At 42.6% G+C, this 20,366-nt stretch overlaps 1 protein-coding gene across 9 annotated transcripts in view; it reads left to right on the forward strand.

The window, feature by feature from the left end:
* Positions 1-6,340: 6,340 nt before the first annotated feature.
* Positions 6,341-20,366, forward strand: part of Stx18 (syntaxin 18) — a 145,132-nt gene continuing 131,106 nt past the window's right edge. For 6 of the 9 annotated variants that reach the window (XR_013425684.1, XM_078021025.1, XM_078021022.1 and 3 more), the window contains exon 1: positions 6,341-6,616. Coding sequence is in view for 8 of the 9 variants with exons in the window: in XM_078021025.1 (XP_077877151.1) it covers positions 6,449-6,616 (168 nt within the window). In the remaining variant the exon portion in view is untranslated. The remainder of the gene's footprint in view (positions 6,617-20,366) is intronic. The other 3 variants (XM_078021027.1, XM_078021026.1, XM_078021028.1) reach the window with 2 other exon arrangements.

Consider the following 20,366-nt stretch of genomic DNA (forward strand, 5'->3'; position numbering starts at 1 on the left):
TGCCCAGCTTGTGATCACCCATCTCTTATGTCGGGTTACCTCCCTGTGATAGCAGTCAAATGTCCCCCTAAGATGTCTGGGTCCTGACCCCTGGTCTGTGATCACTACACTCCATGTCAAGGGCGACTGAGGTGGGGATGGAATTCAGGTTGTTGATCAGGGCGTGCCTCTGCTGGCTTGCTGTTACTATAGCACATACCCGAGATAAACAACTTATGAAGAAAAAAGACTTATTTGGCTTCCAGTTTCAGAGCTTTTGGTCCATGATTAGCTGACCCATTGTTCTGGGCCTGCAGTGAGGCAACACATCATGGTGACAGAAGTAGTAGAGCAAACTGCTCCGCTCATGTCTAGGGAGCAGAGAGAGGACAAGGAGGAGACAGGTGGCACATCCCCTTTGAGGACACCCCCCTAGTGACCTGAAGACCACTCACTGGGCAGTCCTCTTAAAGTTTCCACCACCTCCCAACTGTGTCACCTTGGAACCAAGCCTTGAACAAGGGAGACTCTGGGGCACATCCAGATGTGCATACAGTAGTTGACCTTGAGAGAGGGACCCCTCCTGAACTATCTGGGTAGACCTAATGAGTGGGGCAGGTTCTGAAATGTGGAGGAAAGAACTGAGGGGCTGGTGTCCCTGAGGCCAGGTGAGCACTAGCCCCACCATTCCTGGCCCTGGACAGCAGGGTGGGGACATAAGCCTGGGTATGCAGGTGGTCTCCAGAGCCGGGGAAGAGGAGGAAATGGGCCCAAAGCCTCCAGAACAGAACACAGCCCTACCAGCTCCTGGATTTTAGCCCAGAGAAACCCACATTAGACTTCTGACCTCTGGAACCTTAGGACAACATATCTGTGCTGTTTTAAGCCACTGAATTGTGGTGATCTGATAGGGCAGCAAGAGCAAACTCACATCCCAATGCTCCCAAATATGGCAGTGCCCAGGCTGCCCTGCTTGAGCCAGCTGGCTCTGGACGGTAAGCCACAGCTGACTGGACCAGAGAAAGACATGGGTCAAGCGGCTGCAAGACCTGATTAATGTCCAGACACACAGATATGCGTGAGACTTGGAATTGATAAATCAAGTTAACTCTGATTAGAAGCACACTATTTCAGCCCAGGAGGTGAGGAGAGCCTGGGCTCAGTCACTGGAGCAGAGAAGAAGAAAAGTTGGTTTGGGGAGATAAAAGCTACACTGAGAGGCAGGGACAGAGTTCCCATAGTGTCTTGATCTATAGTCCTTCTGGGGGGCAAAGTGCAAGTCTGCGGAATATACTCCTCAGTCAGGCGCAGGCAGAAGAGCAAATGTCCTCGGCTCAGAACTTCTGAAAGGTCCACTTTGACCAACTGAAAAACGCAGACTCCCAGTGTTGCCTGACAACCAAATGACTGCTCCGGGTGGAGATGCCAAGGGTATCTAGGGAAGGAAGCCCCTGCTCACGGGAATCAGGAGTGTAATCGGCATTGCTGCATTTTTTGGACAGAGATTCCAGGAGATGAAGTCATTTGCCCAAAGTCATGGTGAATAGGAAGGGTGGGATTCAAACCCGAGGCTTTTCATTCCAACTGCTGTGTTTTGTGTGGGTTTGTCTCATTAGTCATCCTCTAGTAATTGCTTCCTGGTCTTCTGTTTTAATAGAAAGAGCTCAAAGGTCTGATAAATGTCGCTTAGATAATCTTTAAACATTTCTCACAGAAGAGAAAAGCCAATGTATGATCCAGTTGAAGCCATAGGGGCCTCAGTGTCCAGAGACTACAGACCAGAGGCAGCTGGCCTCGTGGAGCAATGGCTTCCCTTTCTGTCTCCAGAGGGCTCTGGCTTCCCCGTGCCCACATCTATGTGGCTTCTGGGGAGTGGGTGCCAGCAGGCTCCGGATGCTCAACTTTCTTTGGGTCTTGGTCTTTGCCGCTGTATAGACTGGCAATTCCTAAGTTGTGACTCTCAGCTTCCAGTTTAGTAGAGCCCAGGACCACCCTGCTGGTTGTGAGTGTCACTGCTCAGAGAGAGATGGCTGTCAGGGCTGGACTCTCAGGGAGCCAAGCGGTATGCACAGTACCCTGAGCTCCCTGTCCTTGCTGGGCTTGGTACTCCTGAAGACAAGTGGTAGCAGGTGATAATAGGAGTTCCTAGAATTGGAGGAGGGGTTATTTCTCATGGCCGAGGCTGAAAACAGGAAATGCCACCTGAAAACAGGTCAGTTCACTCTTGTGTCTCACCACCCAGGATGTGTCTTAAGATAATTTTCTGAACAAGTCAAGCTCCTATGGTGATTACCTGATATGCGATTGGCAGAATTCAAACCATAGATTATGCCTTGCCAACTTTGCTCTTTCCATCTCTTGAAATTTAGTCACATAGATTCATGAAGACAGAAGGAGAATCCTCAAAGCTTGGGATCTGTTTTGACCTTTGTGAGACTCTTACTGTCAAGTGGCTCCTTATTCTCTCATCCTGTGCCTTCTTTAGAATTGGCTTGCTTTCTGAGCCACCAGGTTCTGGTGGGACCTTTTCATTCACTGACATCCAGGTTGGCTTTGGCTGTGTGGCAAGCATCTGCTTTCTTTTCCAGCACTTGAACCTCTTAAAGTGGAGCACCTTTCCAGATGGACAAGTTCCCTCCCACCTTTTGCACTTGAATAGCTGCTTATGAGGAAAGCTGGCAACAAGAACGGAGTACCTCCCCCTTTCTGAGTAACTCCCCCTTTCTGAGTAACAGGGCAGCATTTGCTGCATGGACACTGGCCACTGGACATCCTTCTTGATGCAGATTTCATTAAAGGAGCTCTTGTTGGCACTCTTTTTGGTCAGTTCCAGCTCATTCTGGTCTCTGGCCTTCTGTAGAGCATAAGGGACCTGGTCAGATATGATTCTCCAAGGATGAAGGGTAGTGGGGATACCAAAGAGATGGGGCAGGAAAGAACAAGAGGAAGAGCAGCTGAAGGACTTGATCAACACCCAGAAAGATACAGGCCGTAAAGGTGGCTTTGTGAAGGTAATAGGAGCCCAAACAGGGATTGAGGACCAACTGAAGGCCCAAATGAGAAGGAAGGATGGGAGGGGAAGGGAATTATGGTGTGCATTAGTTTCCTGCGGTTTCCAGATGACAACAAACTTTGTGAGTTAAAACAACAGAAGTTTATTTCTCACAGTCCTGGAGGGTGAAGTCTGAGATCAAAGTGTTGGCAGGGCTATTTCCTTCAGAGGCTCTAGCAAGAGAAATGTCCCTTGCTTCCTCCAGCTTCTACTGGTTGTCAGCAATATCTGGGTGTCTGCACAGGAACTTCTCTTCTCTGTTCTAAGTGTTACGAGAAGTCCCAGAGAGGGGGACCTTGACTTGGGACAAGTGGGGTCCTTGGCATACAGGAGAGAAGAAGATTTCAGCACATGTCAGTTGGAGACACAGATTTATTTATGAAGACATATTCCAGGGAGAATGTAGGCTAACTCAGGAAAGAGACATTTGGGGGGGATAAAGAAATATGCATTCAAGGGCTGGGGCTGTGGCTCAGTGGTAGAGCGCTTGCCTAGCATGTGTGAGGCCCTGGGTTAGATTCTCAGCACCACATTTAAGCAAATAAATAAATAAAGGTACATCAATAACAAATAAGAAATAATTTTAAAAAGAAATACACATTCAAGAGAGAATGACGGCCATCTTGACAGTGAGAAACTTTTGGGGATAAAGCAAGGAATATAGAGTCAAGAGAGAACATGGGCCATCTCCAAAGGGAGAGCTAGCCACCCCTTGGTGTAGGATGTTATTTATAGAGGGACAGTTGCTAGGGCTGAACTACAGGAGGAGTCAGGGTGGATCACACAATTTTGTGCCAGTTTTTCCAGCACTTGCTCATTGTTCTCAAGTTACTTTTTTTGGGGGGGGGGTATGGGGATTGAATCCAGGGGCACTACCAATGAGCCAAATCCATAACTGTTTTTATTTTGAGACAGGGCCTTGCTAAGCTGAGGCTGGCCTCAAACTTGAGATCCTCTGAGATCCTCCCGCATCAGCCTCCAGAGCTGCTCGGATTACAGGTGTGCACCTCCATAGGCTCACTCATTACTTTATGTGGGCAAGGGCATGGTTCAAGATTTCAGGCCAAGGGAAGGAGCTGGGTGGCTCAGGAACACTTGTTTTGCATTTCAGAGGTTCATGGGCATTTCCTGCATTCCATCACACATGGGCACTTTTCTTGTGAAACTCAATCTACCTTTTCCTATATCCTCAAATTCTTATCTCATAAGGACACTTATTGGATTTAAGGCTCACATGGGTAATCTCGGATCATCTGCTTATTGCAAGAACCTTGACTGTTACATATGCAAGTATGTTAACATTCACGTGTTCTAGGAACCTGGAGGTTGAAGAGCTCTGGAGGGGCCAACATCTGGCTCACTGCAGAGCAGGAAAATAGAAAGCAGAGTGGAACAAGCCAGTTGGTCAGGACAAGAGGCCTTTAGTATGTGCACTTTCTAGGAAATCTTGTGTACTTATGGTCACTTGAAACCTCAAGTAATCTGTAAATTTTATAATCTGCTGTTTTGAGCGCACTTGTCTCATTTCTACCATTATCTTCTATGTTTTTATTCACTTAAATATTTGTCCCTACCTTTCTGCCCCCAAATCGTACCACACAACACACTATTCACACAAGGCACCACTCACAAGGCAGGTTTGGTGGAGCTCAGTCTTCCTCCCGAAGTCCCCTCCGATTACCTACTTTCTACTTTCCTAGCCCACTCTTTGGGTCTGGCTTCCCCGCTTTCCCCTAATTCAATCCCCCTCAGTTCATTATGCAGAGCAATTTAACTCTCTTTCCTTCAACTCTGCCTCAGGCCTACCTTTGCATAGCCAAAGACTCATTAATGTCTCCATAAAACAAAGAGCCATTTATGCAAGACAGAATCCTTGTTGGCAGAGATTTTGTAATTTCTTTCTTACTCTCTCTTTCTCATAGATGGAAGAAAGCCATATGGAAATTTATTTTCTTCATACAGTTAGGACCAAGAGACTGCAATCTGGATTTTAATATTCCTTTTCTTCCTCCTTGCTGGTAAATGTATATTTTCTTGACATCTATTTCTTATAAACTTATTTGTTTAACAGACTGGCTCTCAATGTTTTGATCTCAGAACTCCTTTACATTCAAAAATTATTCAGGGTCCTAAGCAACTTTTGTTTATATGGATTTTATCTATTGATATGTATCATATTGAAATAAAATAAAAAACTTAGGTCTTTATTCATCTAAAATTAATGTCTATTACATATCAACATAATGATATCTTTTTCTGAAAAAATACACTTTCCAAAACAACAAAAATTGGTAAGAAAAATGGTATTTATATTTCTGCAAATCTCTCTGAAATCTGGCTTAATAGAAGACAGCTGGTCTGCATTTAGTCTGTTGAAAGATCAGAGTCTGGAAAGCACAGCTACACAACTCCTGAGAAAATGAGAGTGAAAAGGCAAATAGCATCTTAGTATTATTAGGAAAATAACTTAATCTTGTTGACCATTAAAACCAGTTTTAATGCACATTCCAGTTGTGCCTCCTCTTTAAGGCCAAGGAAAACAAAAACAATAAACCTTGGACTCAACGAGATCTTGAATTAAAACTGAACCATGAACCAAAAATGCAGGGAAACCTCATTGGCTAAACTGTATTCAATTAAAACAACGATAACTCAAGACGGTACATTTAAAACCGATATAGCAGGGATGAACATCACTTTTTTTTTTTTTTTTTTTTTTTTGCGTCGGTTAAATTTCTACTCATCCCCAGCTCTCTGCTCAGGGATGCCTTCTGTAGGGTCTCTGCCTCACCGTAAGTAATGAGCCTGAGAACAATGACATCACCAACGCGGTGGCTACCGTAGCGGGCCACACTGACTAGGAGCCTAGAAACACTCGACACGCGTCTTCCCATTTTATTCTCAGTAAACTCGGAGGAAGAAGCTGGCTTCGTTTTGCAGAAGCGGCTGGTTCTTGGACACCTGCACGGTCCAAGCTCTCCCTGCAGCCGGATGTCCTCGCTCTCTGCCTCGGTCCTGCTCAGGTGAGTCGCTGAAGGCAAAGGTCAAGGTGGCGCTCCTCCGCATGCCCGCAACCGAAGCGCCTGGGTTCAGTTAGTCAGGGGACCACGACAAGGAAGCGGGCCTTTCGGCTCCCCGCTCCTCTCGCTCCCGGGGCACACGGAAGTCTGTGCGGGGCCAGGCCACCCGAGGTTCGCAGGAGGAGGAAGGTGCGCTCGCGCGCGGGCTCAGGCCGAGGCAGGAACCTTTCTTCTCCAGCCACAGGATCTGGGCGCAGGCCGGAACCTTTCTTCTCGCGTCGCCGTTGCCGGGCGGAAGTGTGCAGAAACGGAACGGTCCTCCCGTGGCCGGGTTGTCTCTGCGGTCGCCGGCTGCTGACGTGGGCCGGCCGGTGTAGGGCCGCGGGTGAGGGTCACCATGGCGGTGGACATCACCCTGCTGTTCCGGGCGAGCGTCAAGACCGTGAAGACGCGGAACAAGGCGCTGGGAGTGGCGGTAGGCGGCGGGCCCGAGGGCAGCCGCGACGAGCTGTTCCGTCGGAGTCCCCGGCCCAAGGGCGACTTCTCCAGCCGCGCCCGCGAAGTGGTGAGCCGGGGGTTACGCCGACGGCGGGCGAGAGTGGGCGGAAGGCGACCGGGACCCCGGGCCCGCTGCAGATCCGGCCGCGTGGGCGTGGTGCTAGGACGCGGTCCCGGGGTCAGGGCGGTGGCCCGGAGGGCAGGCTTGTTTGAGGAAGGGGAGGCCGGTCTGGGAGCCCGGGGAGCAGACTCCCCTCCGCCAGGTTCCCGGGTTCCTCGGTGCGGCAGTGAGCTCGATGTCCCCAGAGACCTGAGCCGCGACACGTCCCACAGCGTTGACTTTCCGTGCGGCCTCTTGGGTCGGCTTGTCTGCCTCCTCCCCGACCCACTCCAGCTGCACTTTCCCTTCCCTTTGCCTCCTGAGACTAGTTTAGGATGGTGACTCTGATACCCAGTCCTCTAAACTGCTGTCTGTCGGCTGGACCCAGCAGGCTTTCGTTCTTCCTGACAGCAGGAACCTCCTCCTTCAGGGCAGGGACGTGTTGGCTTCATCTCAGACACATGACTCATGGCATTGCTTAGGAAACATTCCTTGAATGAATGAATGGACAAACGGTTGTCTGTTTTTCCCACTAAACCAGAAACTCCGTAAGGGGAAAGATAATGTTTGCCTTATATAGTTTGGTAACTTTGGCACCAAGGTTGGTTCTAGTTTTTGTGGGGTCTAAAGCTTATATAGTTCTGCCTTTCTTTAATAAATAAAAATACAGAATCACACAAAAAGGTCCATAATTTTGCAAGGTACAAATGAGAGATCTCTGAAGTTTAAGGTTCATTAATTCCACAGTATAATTCCACATTCACCTCTGCTTGACACATAGTCCAATGCTTGGCACTTTAGGGCACTCATTTTTTAAAATATATGTTAGCACAAATTAATGGCATTTTTGAAAGGATGTTCAATGATCACATGGGGGATTGGACCAGGTAAATAAATTCTGTCCATCAATAAAAATCTGTTCCACATCTACTTCTGAACTAGACTAGTACCATCTTAGAGTAGTATGATATAAAATGATCAGTAGAGGACACAGCCATATAAACAAAACAGGTGCAACAAGCCTTACAGGTGTTGTGGAGGGCACAAAGAAGAAAGTGTCAGTTCTGTCTGAGAACTGTGAAGTTTTTATAGGGGCATTGATATCTGAAACAAAATCTAGGAGAGGAATTGTTGGTTCCAGTGCAGATAAAGTGGGGAAGGGCATCTTGGGCTAAGTAGTATGCACAAAGGTGTGAGGTAGGTAACAGGCTGACCTAAGTTAGTTTGGTAAACATTTGAACGTGAGTCGAATTTGGCACATTTAGATAATAAATTGGAGTGGCGTAGCAGGCGGTTGGTGGGGGAAGAGATCTTGATGGATCTTAGAGATCACTCTGTGGAGTTTGTGCCTTGTCCTAAGGTCAGTGAGAGTTGCATGGTCCATGCAAGCACAGGAGAAGGCCCAATGGACCAGATTTTTGTCTTAACCCAGCAACTATTAGCTGTAGGATATTATTAAGCAACTTTTTTGATCCTAGTTTATTTATCTATAAGATGGTCCCTTCCTATTTTTTCTTCTGCTTTAAACAGAAGATTTACAAAACTGCATTGATTATGTGCATGTGTGTGTGTGTGTGTGTGTGTGTGTGAGAGAGAGAGAGAGAGAGAGAGAGAGAGAGAGAGAGAGAGAGAGAGAGAGAGAGAGAGAGATCTCAAAGGGGAACTTCCCAGGTTGAAATGAGAGGAAGAGAAAGTAGAGCATTTTGACTCTCAGTTTGGCCCAGGCTGTTCCTGAGTTCCTTTAATGGAACTGTGGTATGAAGATCACAGTTTTGGCTTTTCGAAGGTCCTTTCTGAAAAAAACTGGTTTATTAGTACTGCACTATTTTAGGGTCCTGATCAGGTATAGAATTGGGAACTATAGAGGTGAGAAGTGCAGTTGGCTTGGTGAGCCCTGTGGAGAGCCTTGTGACCCTTTGGACCTTTCCCTGAATGGTGAGAGTGTGCTTGAGATTATTTTGAGTTAACAGGCCTCAGGGATAGTGACATGGTACTGAGTGCTAGAGTTCCCCGCCCCTGGAGGAAATTATACAGAAGGATGGCTGCTTGTCAGAAATATTTGAGAATTTTGTACCTGTTCACAGGGTTAGACTGGGTGTCCCTGAAAGTTTCAGTTCTTTTATTTAACAAAGTGGGAGAATATCAAGGCTTGAGATTCTGTAAGTAGGGACACGGGCTGAATTAAATGCAGCCACATCCCTTCTTGACATGGGAAAAACTTGCATTCTCTTGAGGAATTTCGATTTGATATTGTAGCTGTTTTGTGCATTATTCTTCTTGCAGCTCTTCCCTGTTTTCCTTGTGAAACTTACAATAGAGAGTCAGTGATGGAGTCCTGTGCTTTCACCACAGTCTGGTGTGTCAAGGTGTGGTTGGCATTTTGTTTGGACTGGATTACCTACACATAAAAGTCTGGTTGGGGGCTGGGGATATAGCTTAGTTGGTAGAGTGCTTGCCTTACACACACAAGGCACTGGGTTCAATCCCAAGCACACCACACCACACACACACACACACACACACACACACACATACACACACACACAAAGTCTGGTTGGTACTAGGAGGACATATTCTATTTTGGGTTTAACTCCATAGTCAGACATAAGGAAATGTAGCAAGTTATAATAATGCACTTTGCTAACTTCCTTCCTTGAAGCATTGCTGTTATTTCTAGGATACATTTTACCTACTTCAATTTCAGTTCTTCTGTTCCTCATTTTGGACAAAACATGCCTGATGTCAGATTTCCATCTCACTGAATCCTTGTAGAAAGTATATTAAGTTTAACATATGTGTTGAAATTAGATCTTTTTCCCTCCCTCAGGCTGGTTTCTTCTCCATCATTCCTTTAAATATTTAACTTTTATGTTCAGTTTTGCTAAATTTGCTAATATAAATTTAATTTATGTTTTGCATAATTTATATCAGTAATTGGGACTGAAATGCATGCCAGCCCATAAATTACAAACCAACAGTAATGGCATTTCAGATTTGGGGGGAGGAACTTACATTATTTGAACAACTCTGTGTAATGATGAATACACCAGTTTGCACTGAGAGTTGATTAGTTAACTCACTTGGAGCATGGGACTGATGAAGACCATGGGATTACAAATAGAATTGGGGCTTGGATTCAAATCTGGATTCTGCTACTTAGATATGGGTGAATTTGGGCTGTAATATCTGAGTCTCACTTCTATAAAAAGGGCTTGATTTTACTGTACTTAAACCACAAGCTCATTATTGGGATCTCATGAGATTATGAATATAAGGAAGGATACTGATTCTTCTTGTTCTCAACACTCCTCCCTCCTCTCACATAGGACGTGTAGACATATTTTCTTCGGTGGCTCCAAGCTGTAGTCTGCAAAACCACTTAGCTGTCTTGTACTTTCATTGCTTGCTTGTGAAGGAAAGCCAAGAAAGTGCCTGAAGGAGTGAGTGAATCCTGTGTAGGTGCAGACAGCACCCGTGGTGGAGCAGAAGTACTGGGTGTATTCAGAAAGGCATTTTTGTGCCGTGGTGAAACTCTGTCAGCCTTGGCACATGTGTGGTGAGGGTGCCACTGTTCCTCTCTCTCCTCCCCGTCAGCCACATAAGCCAGTGCTCATTTCCCAGTGGGTCCTTTGACTTTGTGTCCCAGGAGCCATTACCAACTGTTGGACTTGATATTCAATTGCAATCTGCCTGGCATCTTACTTGACATATAGTTAAAACTTAATTGTATGATTTAAGCAGAACCATTGACTAACAAAACAAAACCTTCAAAAGATCTTAAGGGCTGGGGAGGTAGAGTGATAGAGTGCTCCCACAGCATGCATGAGGCCCAAGGTTCAATTTCTAGTATAGAACACCCCCCAAAACAAAATTAAAAAAGGAAGAACCTCAAGTTTATCTCGTCCAGGCTTATCCTTTTATAGATGTGAAGGCTAATACTCAGGTAAAGAAGTAAAATGACTGGCCCCAAATTACACAGCTGAGGTCCTGGAGCACAGCCAGAAGTTGAAGCCAGGTCCTTTAACCCAGGTTGATGTTATTTCACTCTCTTCCCTTAAATATCCACTATAATTTATAAATAAAAAATTCCGTTGCTTTTGAGTGGCAATTTCTTCTTGGGCTAATAGGAAATGGGACTTGGAGCAGAGACAGAATTTGAGTACCTCTTACAACCTGTATGAACTTGGTAAGTTACTTAACTTCAATTTCTTCACGTCTAAAATAGAGTAGTAGCAACCTTAGAAGGTGGTTAGGTAGATGGAATGAGAAAAGGTATTCTGTGTGGGTCTGAATTCTTTGAGTTGCAAGTGATAGTTTCTTAATATAAATTAACATAACCGGGAAATCCACACTCTGAGCTGATTCCTCTAGCTCTTGTGCATAAAACTCCAGGAATAGACTCTTAATTGGTTCTGTTATGATTCTGAATCCTCTCTTGTAGACCTCTGGCCATAGGGGTAAGTTCTTTAATTGATCAGGTCATCATATGTCCACTTCAATCTGTGGCCAATAGGTGGCTTGAGTACAGTGATTCCAGCCTCACTAGAACTGTGGAAAAGGAGTGCTATTTCTGGGAGTAGGGAGTACAAGACAGCAGGCAGACCAACCAGCAACCATCTCCCTTCCTGTCCTGCCACAGTGCCCGACATGCTTTTACCTCACCTGCTGGTTGTCTTCAACTCCAAGGGGAATGAGAACTTAGAGCTGTGGGTTTATAATGACAGGCTTTGGGAGTAGGGAAGGACCTGAGATGCTGAAGAGTGGCAGCTTTTCTCTTACTGATCTATAAAGGTTTCAGAGGCTAGGGAAAGCTGCCACCCAGGTAACCAGGACCCCTGTAAACAGTCCAGCTGCATTTCCAGAGGCAGCAGGGGCTCTGAACAGGAAGTCAGCCGTGAATTGGGCTGCTGCATAATCTTTTGGGCTTGGTCACTGTGTTAATAACTAGATAACTGTAGGGATTTCTGGGGAAACAAAGATGTTTTGTAAGTAAGATCATAGTGATTCTGAGTTGTTGAGCAGGCTGTGTTCAAATCATGCATACAGATGAGATTTTGTTCTTTGTTTATTATGCCTTGCTTTTGTGAAAACTAAATTTCATTTATTTATTCTTAGGAATTGATCTCTAGTTCCTGGCTGAAATCTAGAGTTCCTAAGGTGGTTCAGAGTCAACATGATTTAGTCCACTCCTTCTCTGACCTTATTTCCTCTCACCTTCCTCTTGCGTTTCTACTTTGACTATCCTGGCTTCTTGGTTGCTTTCACCTGCACAAGGCACATTCCAATCTCAAGGTCTTTGCAGTGTTGCTTCTACCTGGAACTCTTCTCCCGGATTCCACATGGTTTGATCTCTGTTAACTTCAAGTTTCTTCAATCAAGGCCTTCTTTGACTTCCCTGATACCCCTTTTCTTTCCCTTACAATGTTTTATTTCATTGTAAACCTAACATATGGCTATTTATTTATTGTTTATCTACTAGAATATATGCTTCCTGAAAATGAAGGCTATATGTGGTCTGCACTGAATCTGTAGCTTCTAGAACGGTGCAGGGTGTAGGCACTCAATACATTATTTCTTGAGTTAAATGCTAATCTACTGTGTCTCTTAGCTTTCTCTTTGAGGACTAGATGATCTCTTTCCAAGGCTCCTTCCAGTTGTAAAAATGTACAATCCTACCATGAGCCTGAATGCTACACAATATACATTTTCACTTAGCCCAGTGTCTGTGGAGTAGATATTACATAAATAGTAGCTTTAATTTTGTTGCTAAGGTTTAGTTCTTCCCTCAAAGAGTTCACAGTCTGTTGGAGAGAAACAGACCTAGGGAGTGCAGTGAATTAGATGTGACTGACAGATGTAACTCTCCTAGCATTAACTTTCCAGGTCCTCCTAATTTCCTTCTCAGGGCAGTGTTGACTTAATTTGGGGCCCAAAGGGTGCGTTGGTACTGCCTGGATTATTACCTAGGGTAGCTGGAAATGTACATTGTCCAAAGACTGAATGTAATCATAGTAAAATTTGGATTTCAGGTAGGGAACATGATTCAAAGAAGCAGCCCCTGGCAACAGACAGAAAAGATAAGTGAAAAACAGGAAAGGCAAGAGATAGGCCAGATTACAGGAACAGATTGGGAAGCCATTTAGGTCCAGTGGGCAGTTTGCAAACCGAGCATGAGTGTGTTGAATCATAGATTTAAAAAATACACGAGGCAGAAACCTATTTGCAAAGAAGAGAAGTAGCTTTGGTTGAAGCTGGGGTAGAGGGCTTGGGAGAAGGTATTCATGAGCCATCTTCTTCTCCTGCCTTCCTCTCTTCTTGAGAAACTAACTACAAGACTCAGAAGCAGAGTATAAAAACTTCCACATTGGTGTTTCCAAGGCTTCATGATGCTGTGTTTTTATGGATTGTAATAGCTGAGTGTATACCATAACCATGCTCAGAAACTTCATGATATAATAGTGAGCCCTTTGTATAGTTTGCACTTCTGAATTTTACCCAAGACTTGTGAGAATTGCAACTTTTGAAATTATATTTATTTAGTAATTGATTCATTCCATTATCCAGTAAGCATTGAACATGGGATATATATCAGGCACTGTGAGGGCACAAAGAACAATGAGACATATGTCCCAGCCTTTTGAAAGTGCATATAAAGGATAACTAACTCTTTGGGAAGAATCCAACTGAGCCGTGAAGGCTGTGAACCCTGCCACCAGACCTAGGAAGGATCAGTCACATTCCTGGAGAGGGAAGAGTGAACAAGGACAATGAAGCACACAGCGGGCTGACTGGGGAAGCAGAGGCAAGACTGGTGTGATGAGAGTCATCTATTAGAGGAGGCCAGGGTGAGGGTTCAGGCGCTGGCTGGGAGATGAGGTGGTTCTGGATTAGGTTAGAGGAAAGGTGCAAACTTCGGGTCTGCAGACCAAATCCAGCCCACTGCCTATTCCTGTAAATAAAGTTTTATTATAATGTGGTTGTGTTCATTCATTTACATACAGACCATGGATGCTTTTATACTGCAGTAGCAGTGTGGTGGCCTGCAAAGGTCTGCAAAGCCTAAAGTGTGGACTGCAGGACCCTTTAGAGAAAAAGTTTGCTGGCTCTCGGGTTAGAGCATTTTCAGCAGCATAAGGAGTTTGGGTGTTAGGCTCTGAGTTTTACAAGTGAAGCATTAAAGGATTATTCATGTTTAAAAGTAATCAGAAGCAATATTGATGATCACTTTGGAGTGTGACATAGAGAGCTAATTAGGAGGCTGTTACATTAAATCAGGTGAAAGCTGAGGAGCCAGTGATAGTAGGAATAGACAGGAAAGGGAGATGAAGTCAGTGCGGTCAAGTTTCCCTTCTCTCTAGGGCTTGGGGCCAGAAGTATTTAGGATTTTAGAGTTCTTGGACTTGGGAATAATTGAATATACATAATAAGATATCTTGGAGATGGAACCTAACTCTAAAAACAAAATATGCTTTACACACATAGTCAGAAGTCAATTTTTTAGGATGTTTTTAGTATACCTGCATTTTGACTCATCTCATAATATGAAGTCATGTGGAATTTTCTACCTATGGTGTTATGCCTATACTCAAAAAGTTTCAAATATTGGATTTTTAAAATTAGGATCTAGTAGTTAGACTCAGCAAACTTAGTGGATAATTAATGGAGTTAGAGTAAGAGGTAGAAAGACTGGAAAATTAAATCATATTAAATTCTATTGCATTTTTTTTTTCAAAATTATAGTTGGATGCCAGTTGCTCACTTTCTCAATTCTAAACAGGAAAGAATAGGTCTAAGAGCCCAGAGGTCTTAGAAGCAGGTGGTAGATGACTGCTCAGTGGCAGTGCTTCCTGGCAAATGTGGTTTGGAGAGCACAACTGGCATCCAGTAGGGTTCTCCAGCATTGCTGTATGTAATACAAAATTGATAACTGGTATGTATGCCTATTGTGGGAGATTGAGACCTGCCTCACAGTCCAGCAACACATTAGACCTAGTTTGTCGTGGCAGGAAGTACTAGACAAATCTCACTTCTTTGAATATGGATGGGGATTGAGACTCCTGAGGGCTGTGTGGATGCCAGGTTCTTCCAGTTCTTTTCAGTTGTGCTGGCTTTAAAAGGAAACTCGTCTTGGTGATGGCAGTTGCAATACGTTGGGGAAGCATGGTTCTTGGAGATTGTTGGCTGAATTCCTCCTTCATTCCAGGTAGAGTCTATGGTGGGTCAAGGAATTCTCCCTTTCCTCACTTCTAGTTGGCAGGTATCAGCAGTTCAGCGTATCAGCTCTTAGGGTAGGGCTGCTGAAATTGGTTCCCTCAGTGTGACATTTTTAGTGAAATTCTCCCCGTTCATGGTCTGGTTTCATATTGGAATCAGATTTGTGTACATGTTCAGATAGAACCATCCATAAGGGCAGCTATCAATCAAGCTTACATCAGCTTGTAAGTCAGAAAGCAGTTGACCCTCCACATCTGCCATCTGCATCTGTGAATTCAACCAACTGAGGACTGAAAAGATTTTTAAAAATAGCATCTGTACAGAACACGTACAGATTTTTTCCTTGTCATTATTCCCTGAACAATATAACAACTATTTACATAGCATTTATATTGTATTAGGAATAAAATGTTTAGATTTACAATAGAGGACAATGTGCTTAGGTTGTATGCAGCTACTGTGCCACTTTATATAAGGAATTTGAGGATATGTTGATTTTGGTATCCACAGGAGTTCAGGAACTGATCCCCTGCAGATATGGAAGAGGGATGACTTTACCAGTTTGTTCATTTATTTTGAACACTACAACCAATACTTAGAAGGTTACAAATTTTGGAAAATCAAATCATTTTTGAGCTTCTGCAATAAGTTGGAAACTCTATTATACCTGATCTCATTTATTTTTTCCCATTTTGGGGGAATAGAAATATAATATTAAATGATTATATAATATAGATTGATTGTATTATATCAATAATATGATTCTAGAATTCATGTAAATTTGATGTTTAAAGTTTCTTCTGTGGAAATCCACATCTGCTCCTTCTGGTGGGTAAAGTATCAGTGAAGTCTGAAGATGTTCATTACAGCTTAAGGTATAAAAACTGTTTATGTTCAAAACATTAGGTTTAAAATTGACTTTAAAAAGAGGTCTGGCTTGGGCTTGGGTTGTGGCTCAGTGGTAGAGTGCTCTCCTGGCATGTGTGAGGCACTGGATTCGATCTTCAGCACTACATAAAAAATAAAGGTATTGTGTCCACCTACAACTAAAAAAAAAAAAAAAAAAAAAGGAAAAGAAAAAAGAGGCCTAACTCCTGACTTTCCAGTTCTGGCTTTCCAGTTCTCAAGTCTGGGAATACTATAATTTGCCACCTCCTGCAGATCACAGCCAACATGTTTGTTGAAATGTTCTTATGGAACTCATAAGCCACATTTAACCAAGAGAGTCTTTTCACTTCACAGTGTTAAATACATTTCTACCCAATGTGTAGCCAAATGATAAGAAAGCTAGTAAAATGAACATTCACCTTTTCTTGGATATCTTCTCCAGCAACAAATCCTGTAGTCCAAGTAGCAGAGATAGGTAACAGCATATCTTAACTCAGAGCAGTTGAGAAAGGAATTAAAGAATGTATATTTTGAATTTAAAGTACTTTTTGCAGCTTGGTACTTTTAATGATGTGATCTTGAAGAACTGCCAGGCCTTTTTGAGCCTCACTGTTCTTGTTTAGTTGGAGGATTTGGCTGGATGGTCCTTAAGACCAGTAGGATCTCTCTGTGATTCAGTACTCTTCTCTCTGCAATTCCTAGAATCTCTTTTTAGATGCTTTTTGCAATAATAATGCCCTTTGCCTTGTGATATTCTCCCTGAGGCCCTGTGTACTTAGAATTTTTCATCTAGATAAAAAAAAATTTTTTTTGTTAAAGGTGGCATTTTGTATGATTTTACAAATGTACTTAATACTGTACTTAATACTTAAATATATTTCTTACAATGGGCTGTTGTCTGCAGGATACATTTTCAAAGTTGACTCTCTTTAAATCTGGTTATAAAAGTAGTTAAATGCTCATTAAACAGAATAAGGAAGGACATAAAGTTCATATTTGGTGCTATAAGCCAGAAATATCCATTGTTACAATTTTAGTGTCTCCAAACGTTTTATCTATTAAACAAAAACAGGATTTTTGCAATCCTTCTCTTCTTATTTCATCTTCTTTTCTTGATCATTTAACACTATATTATTGTGGACATTTTTTGGTGTCATTCCATATTACTCTGTATCATCAATTTGTTTGGCTGCCTGGCCATTAAAAATAATATCACATAATTGATTTACCTGAATGCCTGTTGAGAGACATTTAGATTGCTTCCAGTTTGTTGCTGTTTTAAACAAAACTTTATTTTTACCAAATTTGTTTCAAATTTTTTATAATCTCTTAAAAAGGCAAAAAATAATAAATTCAGTTTGTGTTTATTCTTCAATAGAATAAATAGAAAGTTGAAGAAAATTACCACTTAGTTATTTGAGAGTATTCAATGTGTTATAACTTACTGGATGAGCATGGGAAAGGGGGTGACTGGGGTCAGATTGGTGAGGGACACTTCTGGGGGGAACAGACTAGAGAGCAAGTGCAGTTGGGGGGAGGCCAGTGTAAGTCCACTTTTTCAAGCCAGGGGATGCGAAGTAGGTCCAGGGAGGCCTGATTACAGAAGGCCTTGAGAGCCTTCAGACAAAACAAGTGTACATACTTCAGTGGTGATCCTGTATCTGTTTAATGACCACTTAAAATGCAGTGGAAACATTTAGAGTAGTAACACAAAGGATTTCTAGTAATATCTTTAAAAGAAATGCTGATGACCCAGTTGAACTTCGAAACTTTGCCAACAGATGCAGAGGACGACTAAGAAGAAACCTATTGTATATGTGGAATGGAAGGAAAAGTGTAACAAAGGGATCAGCTGTTCCTAAATTAATTTATAAATTTAATACAGCTTGGATCAGAATTCCAACAGAACTTTTTTGAGTGAATCTGAAAGTAGTTCTGAAATTCATCTAGAAAAAAAGAAATGAGAATATCTAACTGATTTTTTTAAAAAAGAGTGGAGGAGGAATGGGGACACTAGTCTTATCAGATATAAGAACATTTTAAAGCCAAAATATAGTAAAGATATGCACATATGACTTATTCAGGGAGACCTGTTAGGCCAGGGTGTGTGTGTGTGAATTTTGTTCATATTAAAGAAAGCATTGTAAATCAGTTTTAAAAAAAGGAGTATTCATTGATGGTTTGGGGGTAGTTAGCACTTTGGGGGGGGACAAAGTTTGTTTTACATCCTTACCTCAAAAGAGATACATATGAAAATAAATTTATAAATGGACTACAGTTTGTAATTATAAAAGCAAGACTGAAGAAAGTGAAAAGGGAATGTTATCTTACCTTGTAGAAGTGGGAGGTCTCTGAGTAAAAGCAGCAGCAGTTTTCATGATAGTCATGGTGGTGACTGTGGTGGCAGATAGCAGAGCTGTCACTTTACATAGAGATGCCTAGCATTTTCCCAGGTAGAGAGAAATTATTAGGTAAATATGGCTTACCAAAGAATATGTCATAACACAAAAATAATTGCTTATATTATCATATTAGGCTAAAAAAGTAAATACGAACACTGGTTATAATTAAAACTATGTATATAAAACCAAAAACAAATAATAAAGAAAAAAAGAATGCTCTAGGCGTAGAAATACTGACTAGAAGGAAATATACCAAAATGTCAAACATGGCTACTTCTGGGTGATTGGTCTATGGGTGATCTTTTCTTCTTCTGTCATCCAGAATTTATTTAATGAACACATACTACTTCTGAAATGAAAACAAAACAGAACAAGTAAAGCTCCTAGCAGACAAGTTTTTACTTGTGGTAGGAATTGGAGAAGAATTAATAGCTTTTGATTAGAAAAATGTCATGAGTAAGCAGTATCTAATTATATTTAAAATGTGCAGTGGAGGAGACCCTATTTAAAGGAAGTCTGTGGTAAAACCTTTTGTAAAGGGAGTAATTTTCCTGTAACTCAACTGGATTTCCAATTTAGACTTTCTTAACTTATACAGGAAAATCATCCACAAATGTTGAGTTAATGTCTTAGCTTTCTGGTTGTCATTCTAAAAATAATAAACGATAATAATAGCTACCACTTGTTGAACATGTACTTTACCTGGCCCTGTGCTAAGAGCTTTATAACTTGTTTGACTGTCCTTACAAGTTAAGTTCCATCACTCCTGAAGAAACCGAGGTTCAGAAGGCCAAGTCACCTTCCCAGGTGATGTCCCTGGTGCTGTAAGATGGTAACAATGTTGAGAGCTTGCCTTGTCCCTTGATTGACTGCTGTTGCTGCAGGCTCTTGGAAGTGAATGGATTTGCCTGGGCAAGCGCTGCCCCCGCCTGTGGAGCTGCATTCTGCTTGGCATTCTCTGGTGATTTGCTCTTTTGTATGTTATCACATCATTTGCTGTTTTTAATGGCACATTTGGTACATAATCACACACATCGAAAGTTCTTGGCTAGATTTGGGGAAAATATTACTACTATTGAATCAAACATTTCTTTCTTTCTTTTTTTTTCCTTCAAACCAAAAATTTTATTTGTTTCTCTCTCCCTATTTTTCCTATTTTTTTTAAATCAATAATTTCCTAGCAATAACATATTTTGCATAGATTGTATTGAGGTATGCTTTTGGGGAAAAGGGGAAATGGTTTGTGGTTTAGTTAATAAAACTACCGAGAAGGAGGGAAACCCAATTTGTAGATTATAGTCATTTGAAAAAGTGTAATTCCCTTTTCTGCCTTTGGGATAGTCAGGCCATGGAGAGCTCTGGTGTTTAGATGGCTTTTTAGAATTGTTCAGTCACAGCAAAGGGCCTGGCCTTTTTAATTACTACACTGGCCAACCTTTCAATACCGGCTTGCCCCAAAGAAGGGCCCTAATGTGGGATGCAACTTCCTTCAGCACAGGACCTTGAGACACACAGGCTGTGATCTGTCGTCAGCAGTTAGGTCTAGCAGTCGGTGGAGAAGGCTCTATCCTGAAGGTGGTCCTGTACTACCTTTTAGCATTGTTGTAAGGATTGAATGAGATACTATCTATGAAGCTGCCAGTGTTGTATTTGGTATATTCTTGATACTCAGGAAATGCAATCACTTTATTATCACCTGTGTGTTGAGTGTCCACCTATGAATAAGGAAGGCACTTAGATTTATGATAGAAGGGTCAGTCTGATCATCAATAAGCTTAGAGCCCAGAAGGGAGCATCCATTTTGTAAATGTCTATTGAGCATCTAGTATGGGATATGCTTGTTTTGGTTCCTAAAGGGCAGAGCAAAGGTAAAAGACACAGAACCTCTGCTTTCATGGATTTATAGTTTAATGGGAAATTTATAGCAAGCAAAAATACAGAAGCATACTTAGAGAATGATAATTTCACACTCGTATTAACTCGTATGTCTAAGATATCCCCATAAGTAATTATAGAAATCTTCAAAAGAGGAACTTTGGAAATTCAGATGGAGAGATCACTTCTGGGTGAGGTGGAGAGGAGACTGGGAGGAAAGGTGGCGTTTGAGTGGTCTCTGAAAACCCATACGTTTTCCACATGTGGGAATGAAGGGGAGAGGTAAGCCAGGCACACGGGGCAGAGACGCTGAGGGTGGGAAAGCGTGGGGTGCTCAG

Source organism: Ictidomys tridecemlineatus, chromosome 9, assembly GCF_052094955.1.
Source record: "Ictidomys tridecemlineatus isolate mIctTri1 chromosome 9, mIctTri1.hap1, whole genome shotgun sequence".
NCBI lineage: Eukaryota > Metazoa > Chordata > Mammalia > Rodentia > Sciuridae > Ictidomys > Ictidomys tridecemlineatus.